This window comes from Gallinula chloropus, assembly GCF_964237585.1.
Source record: "Gallinula chloropus genome assembly, chromosome: 5".
Classification (NCBI taxonomy): Eukaryota; Metazoa; Chordata; class Aves; order Gruiformes; family Rallidae; genus Gallinula; species Gallinula chloropus.
The window spans coordinates 65,174,882-65,189,298 of NC_140090.1; the positions used below are offsets into that span (position 1 = coordinate 65,174,882).

Here is a 14,417-nt window from a genome sequence, read left to right on the forward strand (position 1 = left end):
TTACTGCCATATTTGAGAAAACCATTTTAATGAAGAAAAGCAGTGATAGTTCCTGCACCTCTTAAAGTCTACAGAAATTCTACAGGAACCATTAATATTGCTTTTTCTACTCCTTTTGATGTTCGACCATCCTCTTTCCCTGTACACATACTAATTCTGGTAAGAGAAAAAACCCAAAATGCACATTTAGAAAAACCACTTAAGACAATACAAACCAGTTACATTGGTGGATCATTTACTAGCATTCTGAGATGTCATAGACAACTAGACACATAATATTGCCACAACAAGCTTTTTTAGAAAAATCAGTAAATTTTCTTGTCAGTACAATATAAAAATATACCTGATTTATCATCTTGGACTTCAAATTCCGCACCAGCAGAGCCAAGGAGAGATGCACCATGTTTTAACAACCGACATATATCAAATCTGTCAAAGCGCAACCGATCTGTTGAAGGTGAATCTTCCATAGGGCTTTCTGAGCCTGGCTCTAGATAGGACATCGAAAATAATATTAAAGACAATGTGATGAAGGTTTTGCTCACAGTTCTGGCAGAAAATTAAGTGAAAGAGGAAGAATTTCTTTCCTCCAAACAAATCATCACATGTACAACGTTTTGATTCCCAAAGTCCAAAGGCTCCATTTCATGAAGACAGACTGAAAAAACTCACCTAACAGAAAAAAAAATAATCAAAAAATAAATCAGAATTTCCCCCTAAAAAATTTAGCTTTTTAAATCTTGGACTCTGACATACCACTAGGTCTTCTCTGTACACAAGACCAACCTGCAATGTGAACTGCATATGGCTTACAAATAGCTCAAAAAAGTTATCATGCCAACACTGTATCACATCACCAACAGCCAAGCATCCCTGTTACAAAGTTGAAGGGCAGTCTTAATAGGTATGGGAGAAAGTCAGCTACCAAGGGCTGCTGAAGACTAGTTATCAGCTCTTCTCAAACCCAGCTGCAGGTACAGTGCAGTTCAATACCGACACAGATGAGTTTTGTTCCTCACAAGGAATCTCCATGTCTTGGTTATGAATTCACTTCCTAAGTAGTCCCTCGCCCCAGCACTCAAAGATCAGTGTGCTTTGTGTATGAAATAATGAATGGGGGGAATGATTCAGTGAAATATAATAATGCTGAATAGATTGATGTAGATGTAGCTTGAGACAATTAATATAACTTTGTGTATTTTAAGAATATATTTGGTTTGGATTTTAGTAGAATATGGCTGTGCTGTAACTGTGTGAGCTGTTTCATGAAAGCGGCTACAAAACTTAGCTTTGAAGCTAGTGAAGATAGTGGGAGTCATAAATAATGAGACTAATGACCAATTAAGAGACAGAGTATATCTTGTTTTCAGCAAAAAGGAATGTGTTTTTGAGCTTAGATAACCATAGAGAAGAAACGTAAAGAGCATGCACTGAGAGTGAGGACGATGTTTAGCTTTCATCCCTGAAGACCACCAGGAGACCCCCTAAGTCTCACTGAGCATGCCTTATCTGGGAGGAGTTAATGTAAATGACTTCCTGGAAATAATTTGAATAACCCTGCCTTTCCCTAGAAATTCTAATGAATATGTATTATTAATCTGCATAAATATGAGAAATTTGGCTTTAAAGGGCGCACACATTCGGAGGAGCGATCCCCTGTGCGCCCGGCGCTGCAATAAGGGATACCTGCTTAACAGTCACCAAGGCTACTGAGTTTTGATTCTGGCTTTCCCAGGCATCATATCCTTGCCACATGCAGCTTAGTACCCAAAAAGAATGACTATTTCTACATAGTCCAGCACACTCACATCCTGAATTACAACCAGAAGTATAAATCAACTATAAGAAATACAGCATTTGGGTGTTTCATCCCACACTGATTTCTGAAAGCCTGCATTCACAGTAGAATGAGTCTAAGTGCACAAAACACTGCACAAAATAAACACCACCTACATTTCTTCAGATCTGAAGTCAGCATTTCATTACACAAATGAGAAGTCATTTGCAGCAAGCCTAAGAACCTACATGCAACCAGATCACTGTAAAATGTGTATTTTAATACTACATCAAACAGTAATTGAAATAAAAACAAACGTCTGCATAGCCTGTAGCCTTGTTAAATGGTATCTTTTCAATTCCATATCTGATAGGCAGATATGAAAGAACTGGACAATGCATTCAAAAGGGCTGCTGTACTTGGAAATTGGGCAACCTGTCAATCTTCAAATACAATGGGAGTACTGTAAGTAGTTTTTGGAACCAGACTAGCAAAATTAACTTACATCCTTGGTGAGATAACGGTCTATCCATAAAGTATATAGATAAATATGATTTACTGAGAAAGTCTGAATGGTTCCTAAAAGACCCAAACCTCTCATTAACCTGATTATCAATGCCCTTAAAGAGGTCCAACAAGTAGATAGGGGAGATCCAGTAAACATAACATACTCCAAACTTTTGGCAAGGTTTCATATCAGAAAAACGTGAGTAATTGAGTTACTACAGAACTGGGGAAAATACCCTTTTACAGACTAGAAGCTGATCAGAGATAAAAGTTAGCTTTGGAGTCCTGCAGGAATCAGTGCTGAAATCAATTCTATGAGTCTTAAGCAATGGGAAGGAGATTTCACTACAGACTTCTCCAATCACGCAGATGACACTAAGCTCCTTTGGGTAATCAAAAGTCACAGTGGCACTAGGAATCCAAAGAGGACTCTCAAAACAAACTAATGGGCAAAGAGGCAGATAAAGAGCAAAATTAATAACCTAAATCATGCCTACACAAGATTAAATTTAGTACTAGCAGTTAACATTCAATAAAGATCTTGGACAGTTTTCTGTATTTACCACCTTACTGGACAGTGACAGCCAAATCAGCCAACTAAGTGCAGGCATCATCAGGAAAGACACTGAAAACATGACAAAGTGCATAATTTCGCCACTATGTATAAATATGGTACTGTACAGCTGTAGGTACAGTGTGTACACTTTTATGCATCTCAAGGAGTAAGGAAAAGAGAAGGACAAAAAGTTCTTTAAAAGACATAGCAGCTGTCTTGTGAGGAAGAGACTGAAAAGACTGCAACTCTTCAATCTGCAGAGAAGTTTTTGGAGGAAATCAAATATGACAATTTACAAAAATCATAAAGGCAAATAGATAAGGCAAATTCAGAACGTGCTTACCAGATTCTATTGCAACAGAACCAGGAGGCACTGAATGAAATAAATACGAGATCACCTCAAAACAGATATGAGGGGTTTTTGTTGTGGTACTAAAAAAAATCAGCAAGTATTAAAAATACAGTGGGTATTAAAAAAACCAGCAAGTTTCTGGAACATGTGCCAAATAAGGTGATGAACATAGTCAGTGTCAACAGGTTTAGATAAAAATCACTGACAATAGATTGACAATAAAAGCAACTCTAATATTCTTAACATGACAATTTCATATGCAAAGTGAGTACAAACAGAATAGATATCAGCAAGCTGCCATTTCACTTCCCTCAAAGATGCTTTGAGCAAAGGAGTGGAGAAGAGAATGTCTGCAAAGTATCATGAAAAAGTTGATAGGTTACAAGTTTTGCCATTTTACTAGTTATTATTCCTTTTATCTATAAAAGCTTTATGTGAGTACAGAGCACCAGCATGAGAATTTTAGAAGAAACAAAGGTCAGCCACATCACTGTAACAGAATATGAACTTCTGAAGCCAAGGAATTTTACCACAGTCCATGCATATAAATAAGTATGTGCCAAGAAACAGAATGATACAATTGGTTTGAAAAGTCTCATATCACAGTCAGTTTGCGTCAAACAGTGACTTCTACATAATTCATTTAAGCAGCACCTTGTTTTGATCTTGGAGTTGGATTCCACTCAGGTACATTTTTCACTATGGCTTCAACAGCCTGGCCAGCTGCAATACGCGTATCCCAATTCGTACTTCTTAAATACACTAACACCTTTAAGGAAAGATTAATAAATGAAGAGTCATTTGCTTAAAACATACTTTCAAAAAAAATTCCATCAGTTGTTATACTCTATTAAACCACACTTACTTCGGATGCTATGGATTAAGACAATATTCAAAGCAACAAAAGACAAAAAACAAACCAAAGAAATGCAAGCAGCTTTCTCTCTATTGCTTGCTGCTTAGAACTCATGCCGTCTTATATTAAGAATATATTTAGTCCCACCAGCCAAATCAACCTTGATTTCTTCCAGGCACTGAACAAGGCTTGTGACTTTCAGATTTTGCTTTCTAAAAGGACATATTCACAGGAGATTAATAGATTTTAAAACCTGGAAGTCACTTAACTCAAGACAACAGACAACATGGGTCACTTGAAGGAACATATGCTTTTCTAAACTAATTTACCACTACAACTCAAATCTAGAAAAACTATTTCTTCCTCTGAAAGTGGTTTGATAGTCATGATTCCTTTGCTACTTTGTTGATACCATCAATTGTGGTGAGGGCACCTGTTCAATAAGAGCAGAATTGAGGTCACTCAGCCACCTCCAGCTGTCAGATACAGACTATTTTTGGTGCTTTTACTAGACTTGGCCAGATTGAAGTCTCAAAGTAATGGACATCTCTTTGCATTTTCCAACCCTTTTAAAGACATACAGACTCCTATATTTTTAATGCTATATCACACAAGTAGCTATCTTTAATGGAAGGAGCAGAAATTTAAGACAGCAAAGCTTTCTTAATAGAGAAGTTTCAACTTACAGCAAATGTTGAATATCAATACTGAATGCAAAGCGAAACTTACACTTATGTAACCATTTCAAAGGCTGACAAAACAGCAGTCTTCACACAAGTAGTCTCATTTTTTTCAGTCTTCTGTTTTCAGAAACTTCCTCCTCCCCACACCCCTCCAAATCTGTTTTATCCTCACTATTAAAAGTACTGAAAAAATGCTTACTTTAGATAAGAGATTATTCAGTTCATGAGGATGCAGTTTCACTACTTCCCCAAGTTGCTGTGCAGCTGCTTTTCTTGTTACTGGTGTTGTACCGGTGTCCAGTAAAATAAAGAGACGATCAAGCCTAAATATGATTGACAAAAACTGAAAATGTTAAGCTATTCACAGTTCTGCTGCCCATTTCTATTAATATTCCCCCATATTTTTCAGTTTATGTAAAGCAAACAGAAGAAATATTTGCCCGAATGCTGTCAATTGACAGGGAGACAAGTGTACTTTTTTCTAATAGTAAGCATAGCTGTTCTAAAAGCACATTTAATTTTGTAAGCAACAAAAAAAAAAAATCCAGATAAACTGTTAGAAACAGTAGTCTAAAAATATCCACAGTTACAAGAAAAGATTAATTATTCCCTCCTTTGTTCTGTGATAGAACATCTTCAATATAGAAAAATAAATACTGTTAAGTTGCAAGTGATGATCAAATTTTGTCTCAGAAAGCAAAGGGCTCAATTGCTTATATTGTGCATCATTCATTTTTAAGACACAGCTTGTGAACTATAATCTCTAACTCTGCTTTTCGAGGATACAGATTGTTACTTCTCACATATTTCCCCCCAACAACCTGGAATATATAAGGACAAATACCGTATTTACAACTTTGAAGTAATAATACTTCTGACATTCCCATGAAACACAGGAATTTAACCAGCAGATCTTTTTAAACAGTAACTCTGACTTTAGTGAAAGAGACCCCAATCAGCTGTTTTCATATTAGCTAGTTTATTTCTTGTTTAGAGTTACTGAATCAGAAAGCCATCATATAAAAAAAAGCACATAAAATGGAGACCACCAAAGATAGAAGTAACAAGTCCATTCTTCCCTTCTCTGTTAAGCAAGACAGTTAAAACTCTTTTATAGGCTGCCTGTTTTTTCATTAGTTATTGCATTTTTACTGAATGCAATCCTAGAATCTGCCTGCTCAGTGCAATCAGAATTGTCCCTTCTAGCCCTCATCACAAAGATACTACTCCAAATATTGCAACAATATGAAGCTGGAATTTCCATCGCAGTGAAGCCCACCTAGACCTGCATAATGAAACATGGATACAGGTATCCTGAACAACTCCCCTTCCTCAGAAACACATACCCTAGGTTTGAGCAAACATAGAAAAAGGGCAAACATTTTGCCTGTTAGCCTGTTGCCACTAATTATATCTCACCAATATTTCTTGTAACATTAGTTTCAATCATTTAAAAAAAATCCTCTTTCCAACATCACTGGATTTTGCATTTTCTTTGAAATACTTAAACTGCATTTACTCCTGAAAATACCTTGTGTGTCACAACACATTAGAAACAGCAGTCCTACACTAAGCCAAGGCAGTAACGTCACAGAAATAAGGCCCCAAACCCAAATGTGCTAACAACTGGACATAGCAGATTAAATATTCCTATTAGATAAAAATTCTAACTGAAAGTATTTCAAATCATTCTAGTATGTTAGACACACTTCTGATACTTCCCAGCTTTGAAGTAATTCCTTTTCTACTATTAAAGCAGGTGAGCCTGTTTCAATTTCTGTAGATAAAACTAGAGTTTCAATTGCTATGACTTAGCAGTTAGTAAATTGGTTTAAAGTTACATTAAAAAAATGAAAAGCCAAGCATATCTAAACTATCAGCTTTGCATGATTAGGCAGTCAAGGAAGAACGCAACAGCTTTGTAGCTCTGACTCTTCCAAATAACTGACGGGGACTACTCAAGAGGAACATACCAGACACTGTTATTGACTAGTATTTTTTCCTTAGTACATTTGACAGCAATAACCTAATTTGCAGCACTCTTCGTTACTTAATGCAAAATATGCTAGCTTACAGAGCAACCACAGCTTGCTTTACCTTGCTGGTTCTCTTATTCTTAAGCTCAACCTTCTTTCCATCAAACTTCAGTGTTCCATGCTCAAGAAGTTTGCCATTTAGCACCACCCACTCCTTTAGCTATCAAAGTATCTTTTTTTCATTTCCAAACTCAAGCAGAATGTGCAACACAGACCACTTCCTCAGCTAGAACTCTTCATGTGTCAAAACAGGAAAAAACCACTATGACTGCCTACCCTCAAAAAAATCTCAAATTTAATTCCAATATTAGTTAGAACATTATTCACTCCTAAACACCACAACTTTTTAAAGCTGTATTACCTACAAAATACAGTACCGTTTGGTTTTTTCCTAACCTGCAGTACACTTGGTTTGTGATTTTTGATTTTAAGATGTAAAACACTTAACTTACATACAAATGTGAAATAAACCAAGAAATATTCTTATCATCTCACATTGCTATAGGAACATTTCAGCATTCAGGCCCAGCAAAATGAATGGAAACAGGATGAGCAAATACAACTAACAGACTAAGAGTACTCCCCTCCCCTTGTCTGTCCTGTACAATTCCCAAACAGTTAATATTTTGGAGGTATTAAGATTCTTAGATTAAGTTTTGCTGTTGCTGCAGCAGAGTATGGCAGAGCCTGAATTCTATTGCTCTAGCTGGAAGGGTAGCTCTGAGAAAGTTGTCACTGATCAGCAGCACTAACTTTTTTAAACTAAAGCTCTCACTCAGTTTCATCAAGAATGAAAAAAGTAGTAAAAATTTTAAGCCAATTAATTTTGAGATCCTCCAGGTTCTGTTAAGGTTTTTATTTTCAGAACAAACTATCAGTCTCTAAATAGTTCTTAAAGCCAGAGAGAACTAAAAGACTTTTCTAATGACATGTAGTTCTGCCTCTCTAGACAGCACTGTAAGCAGGGCACTGTGTGGTTCATCATTCACGAGTGTAACATAAGCCTGAATCAGTGAAGTAGAGTGAAACGCTCTAACAATGCAGATAAAATTCATTATTTCATGTAAGAGCTCAACACAGGCTTGTCAGAAAGCTGCTGTAAGAATATGGAAGACAAGCAAACAAGAAATACAGGGAGTACATGCATGAAGAAAAAAATTCAAAGAAACCCAAAAAGATTTATGGATTATTAAAAAAAATAAATACCGATGAAAGCTACTTCTCTGTTAACTGCTGTTATCAGAGCTTAGAAATACGAAGTCCGGCACTTTTAACTCGTAAGCCATGGCTTAGATAATCTTTTTGAGTGTCACCTTCCAATCCTGAGTCAACTCATCAATAGGATGGCAACCATACACACCACCTCTATGTAAACTCATGCTGTATGAGCTCACTGCAAAGCACTACCTTGTTCAAAGAGGTAGATACACTTCAGCAGCTATTAGAATATCTCCAGTTTCCCAAGTGAAAGAAAAAAAAGTATCAGCAAGAAATTGGAGCAGCAATTCAAAGTCCTTATGAACAGGCATTACATTCTACTTTAAGAAATATCACATGAGCTTTTACACTGACACAGAGTTCATTAGAAATTGTTTCTGACAAAAACATCAATTCTGATGCTTAAGAACAGGCATCTAGTTGCATCTGAGACATTTCACAATGAGTTACGCACATGGGGTCAGACTTGACACAGGATGCAGAAGATCCTTGTCATTCTGAAGTACCAAGGACACATTATACCATCTAAACTAACACCAAACACCTAGCTTAGGCAAGCGAGTTCTTCATACAAGTCATCAAATGCTGAGCATTTAAAGCACACTAGTTTTCAAAAGACTAAAGCCTGAATCAGGTCTGTGATCAGGTTATCAACTGCAACAGACATCGCAAACCAGACCAGACCCTTCCACCACTAGATTACTACCACTCACTTTTATTTAACAATCCTAAAATAAACTAATTCTTAGAAAAAGATTGCAGGCAAGAATAATTCTAACAGTAAACAAATTTATTTGAATTGTTCTTCATCAGAATAGCAAGGCTGGCTGTCACAAGGGGGAACATTATCTCCCTAATCAACATTTATGCAGAATATACAAGTATATGCTTACAAGCGTAGTTAATAAAGGTGGTCTTGTGAATAAAAGCACACAGAAAATATTATTAAACCCCAATCACTAAGCATAGTAAGCCTTTTGCTCTTGCAGTGCATTATCACAGCAAAATAAAAAATGAAAAAGGACAAACATGAAAGCAAGCACTTTCAAAACAGCCACCACAACTAACTCAGTGACTCTTGAGGTAGCATAGTGACTGCATGTTCTGGTCACTACTTTCCAATCAGTTTTGCATATTCAGTGTAAAACTAAGCTAGACATGACTGTACCCAGGCATGGTAGACAAATGTTGCAACAAATGACCTATTTGGTTCTTCACGCTCATCTTCAGTTTCTTGCTGCCTAAAGCTATGTCTCCAAACAGAGGGCTCATCTCCATTTGAAGGGAGAGTTGTATTTAAAGTGAATCTTACTGCACGATGTGGATTTGAAAGCTCTCCAGCTACAGAGGAATTAGAAAGCTAGAAGCAGGATAGCTAATGACCAGGTGAAGGTACAGAGACTATCAACAGTATCTTCAATTTGTTGCCCACTGACAACATATGCAGCTTAATTGTATAAAGACCTGATAATCCCAGTGTAAGCATTCTGCCTGGATCCAGTCCCCACAGGCCATCAGGTGTGGAACTTCTAATTCATTGATTTCAATGAGTTGAGGCTTGAAAGTGACAGTGAACTGCTCACTGTTATCAAGGACATGATCTGTTTAGACTCTACAGTTGTATGTGTGCCAGCATGTTTAACTGGCCAAGGGAGCAGTCTGACAGTAAAGACCAACTGGTATAGAGCTGCTCATAATCATCCCAGCATATGATCCAACCCATTAACATTGTGTGCCTGCACAGAAAAAACCCTTAAGAGTTGCAGGAACTACATCACTAATGTCAAACATGGAAAAACAGTAGCCAGCACCCATCAAAAGGCAAGGGAATATTACAAAGGCATTTTCAGTATAAATATTCTCTCAAACAGCAACTTCCTCCCAGGCATTATATCTTAGTAAAGAAATAGCCCAGAAATCATCACTAAATTAAAATTTACACTCGACCAGGGTTGACACATACAATGAAATTCAGCCTGAATTCTAATGGAGATGCCTTAGTTTTTCTTGTTGACATTATAATCCTTTATGGTATTCCATCACTTGGTCAAATCCCAGCCTGGTCAGCTTCACAGCTGAAAAAATTCAAGCCCCTACTAAAACACTTACAGACTGCTAAGTAATCAAGTAAACTTTCCAATATATGCCCAACAAGCAAACTAAACAGAATCCTGAACAAAAATAGCGTGATGATACACAAAGAATCAATTATGATTTTATTTCCCACAGATGGGAGACTGTGGGGTAGTTATGAAGGTGGGGATGTGGACAACAGAGAAATCTTTTTACTTCCTACAGAGCAGTGGAAAGGACACCTGGAATGAAACAAGAGCTCCCACTGGTCATAATATTATAATGCATATGGAAGCCAAACTAACACTAAAATAAGCATCATTAATTCCACACGGAACGTGTATTTCATATAGTACATGATTCACAGCACTAGGGGGGCAGTCCCCTGTTCTGGTCTTCAAATCTCCATCAACAAGGGAAATTGCACTATTTTGAGTGAGAACTTCTGTAATTGCATTGTTACAGAGCATGTACCTATTCTGATAGTACAAGCATATGCCTTTGAGTAGTGAACATACTACCTTTGTTCGATTTAACTTTTGCTTTTCATGCAAGAGCAGAAAAGGTAATCGCTTCCAAACAAACTAGGAGCTGAATTAATTCTTTATAAAGTTTGTGATACCCCAAAAGAACATGTCTAAAAAGTACATACAGCCCATAGAAGATATTTTGGATAATTCTGATAGAATTTCAACCTCCCAGTGATGCAGTATTAAATTTGAAGTGTTTCATAAATAATGATGCAAACCAGTGCAGCCATTTGTTCTTGGGAACTCACAGCCAAGAGCAACATGACGCTTACTTATTTTCCAGGAGCTTTACTATCATAGCTTTCTAACACTTACTTAAAAATAAAAACTAGGTTCCTAATCCACATATCACCAGTTGTATACAAATCCAAGTAAATAAAAATGCTGAAAACTCTAGAAACTAGTATTAAACTTACATAAGCTGAATCAAGAATGGTGTGCAAGAGGAGCAAGTTGTTATGCTCTCCTATACTTAAGGAAGTGTCTTGGAAATGCCCTGAAGAGGTTGTCTTTAAGAGTGAGCTTAAAGATATACCTAATAAAAAAATTAAATTGTTTATTCTTAATGCATTTTACCAGCTTCATGCATTTCATCACATTTTAGAGGCATATTTGTTTCCCTTCATACTGCAAAGGCCCTCAAAGATAGGACAAAGCCATTAACAGCCTTAGTACTGACATAACAATACATGAGGTGCCTTTGAATACCTTAAACTGGAAAAGAAGTTTTATTAGCTAACTATGGATAGTCCCTTTCAATAGCTACTGAAACTCTATCACCCCAAGTAATCCATAAGCACTGCCACTTTTCATAAGTTGTCAGTATTACTTTTTCATTTAAAGTATCCCAAAAGGTCACTAGTGAGCCATTGTATTTACTCACTTGCAAGAACAAAAGATAAAGCAAACTGTCACTTCCTTTTTTTTTTTCCCTAGAATTTACCAAGAATTTTCAACCTTTCTGGCATCTATGCATGCTTTGGAGGGTGGCGTTCATTAGCTGGTCTTTTCAGCACAAAGCTACCAAAGAGATGAGCACATATGAAGCAACTGCTGCAACATCTTCTGGTATGAGGTATCTACTGTTCCACTTTTAGATCTGTTTTCTAGTGTACCATCACAGAAGTGATAGAGAAGCAGATCTTCAGTCCATATATCAGCAGAATCTGGTAAAACAAGTATGTACACATGTAATACAAAGTAGAATACCTGAATGTCTTTTGCCAATAGATTAGAAATAAGGTAATCATAAGTTAATTGTCACTTAATAAAAAGCTGGAAACTCTTGATCTAATTTTGAGGTATTTCAAAGCATTCCCCATATTTATTTTGCTCTTTCTAAACAGTCTTTGAGAAACATTTCCAATTGCCAGAGCAGAAACTAAACTTTAGTGGGAAAGCAACCGTTTTAAGAATGTAAAAATAGCTCTCCGAAAAAGCGTTTATTTTGAATAATATGGTTCCCAATACAAAACCCAAATGGACCATTTTGTTAATATCAGTGTTTGGTATGCACTCAAAGACTGTGGTCCATGGAGAAAGATTAACTTCAATCAACTTCTTCCTCACTTTCCACTTGCGTATTTAGAATCATTCAACAATGAAGTATTATGTTAGCCCCTCAAAAATATAAAATGTAACTGCCTACCTAAAAGTGCAGATCCCTACTAACTAAAAGGAGCTGGTACAACTACACCTTTTACAAAAACACCGTTATGTGATATATTAAGCGTACAAAACGATTATTTTGTAACGTGCCTGAAAGGAAAGGACCTCAGAAATTCAGTGTTCTGAAGTAGTAACTGAAAACAAGATTTATTTTTTTTACAAACGCAACACTGACGTTGTATCATCAGTGTTCCTATGGCAAAGCCCCCAAAAGGTTCAGTCAACACTTACAGTGTAACTTTGAAGGGATATGGAGGGTTTCACTGTATCTATTAAAAAACATGGGTGAGGGCAACTTTATACAGTATTATAGAATCATTCGGGTTTGCCAGATAACCAAGATGTTAGAGCACACCAAAACACATAATTCTTTCACCTAATCTCCCTGTGGAAGTGAAACAATTCTATATGAACCCACGAGTATTACAGCACCTTTATTAACTTGTGTACCTTATGTGGAATTGTGTAACATTTTCATCTTAAAACCCAAAACAACATATCAAGTTACATTATTAACATAGCAACTTTTTTAGTATTCCATGCTGAAGCTTAGAACCAGCCAGGTCAAAAATAGTTTTTTTCATGTCAGTTACCATACCAAACAGGTGTTAACTACATCTCGGCACAGAACACTACTACTTTTCACCAAAGCCATGTGGTTTTACATAAATACAGAAATATTGTTGACAGAACAACCTTTACAGTAGGCACAACCCCAGCATACAGCTGAAAAGCTGTATCTTGATATTCCACTTGGCCCCCACATCACATACACTTTATAGCAGTTATTTAAGTAGACTGCTCCAGACTTAATGTAATTAGACTACTGCTCTATTTTACATGATGGCTTGCAGTACTATTTCAATGTACATTGTAGACGTGGTACAGCAATCCTTACTATTAACAGAATCTTATGAACAGCTTTGGGAAAGAAACAACACATACATACATGACAAGTTGATAGAAAATGAGATAGAGGGACACTCTGTAGGAACTACAAAGCTCAAAACACCTGCTACTACGAGTCTTAAAATGTACACTCCTACTATAGATTCTGATTAATAACTGGTTTCCATTATAAACATACAAAGCTTTACTTTGCTACATGAAATTGTAAACTTATTCATACACAGCTTCAGATAAATTTACTTTTGTGATAGCACTTCGGAAGTACAGAGGTACTACCAGCACGTGACTTGAATCTAATCTATCACAAGGTTAATTTGGATTTATGGTTTCCTTTAACTATCCTGTTAGGAAGCTTAACGTCCCTATTTTACTCAAAAAAAAAAAAAGGCAGGAAAATGTGCTCAGCATTTTTTATAAAATAGCTCTATTAAGACACATCTCTGTATCTATGAAATACTTTGAGCACTGGCACACCCCAGCGCACATGTGTGTAAGCAGATACTACCCAACATCTTGAGGCACAGCCAGAACACACTAATCACTTTTCTCCATGGAAGCTTGTTTTATTTCAGCTTTCTTTACAACTAAGTGCTCTGAAAGGCAAACCGGCTTCTTGCCAGTTTTCAAGACTCGGTATCATTACCCCCCATTCCCTAGCAGTTTAACCCGAGGAAGGGCCGGCCAACGCAACGAAGGCGTCTAATTCCGGAGGAAGCCTGAGACGCCCCAGGCTGAGTCCCTGCGGCCTGAGGAAGGGAGGGGGCTTCCCTGCACGCCAGGGACCGGAGCTGCCCCAGGCCAGGAAGCAAGCCCTGGTGCTGGAGCACGCCGCCACCCCCAAACCCCACTGAAACGCCCATGGCGTAGAGGGCCCGGTGAGGCCTCCGCAGACTCCCAAGGCTGGGGGGAAGGGGGGAGGTGTAGGTGGGGGGAAGGGCACCCCTCCTCACCCCCGCACTCCCCAAAGGCGAGCCACACGGAGGGCCAGGGACTCTGGGCCGCCGCTGAGGGCACTCCTTTCCCACCCTTCCCGACTCCTACCGACCTGGAGACGGCCATGGCCGCCCGGAGCTGGGCCTCGCTGGAGGGGAACGGCAGGACAGCAGGCGGGGGGGGGCCGACGCCGTTCTCTCAGGGAGAAGGGCCCAGGGCCTAGCTTGGGCCTCTCGGGCGCTGCACCCGGCCTCGGCCCCACCAGTGATCCGCGGGGAGCGCCTGAGCACAGCTGTGGCCGGCAACGGTCAAAGTCTCA

General features: G+C 38.1%; 1 protein-coding gene across 1 annotated transcript in view; it reads right to left on the reverse strand.

The window, feature by feature from the left end:
* Positions 1-14,025, reverse strand: part of BTAF1 (B-TFIID TATA-box binding protein associated factor 1) — a gene marked incomplete at its 5' end in the record, with an annotated part of 45,049 nt that extends 31,024 nt beyond the window's left edge. Inside the window, 4 exons of the mRNA XM_084264622.1 lie at positions 344-490; positions 3,847-3,961; positions 4,931-5,054; positions 13,832-14,025. Of these exons, the coding sequence (XP_084120748.1) occupies positions 344-490; positions 3,847-3,961; positions 4,931-5,054; positions 13,832-14,025 (580 nt within the window). The remainder of the gene's footprint in view (positions 1-343; positions 491-3,846; positions 3,962-4,930; positions 5,055-13,831) is intronic.
* Positions 14,026-14,417: the final 392 nt, after the last annotated feature.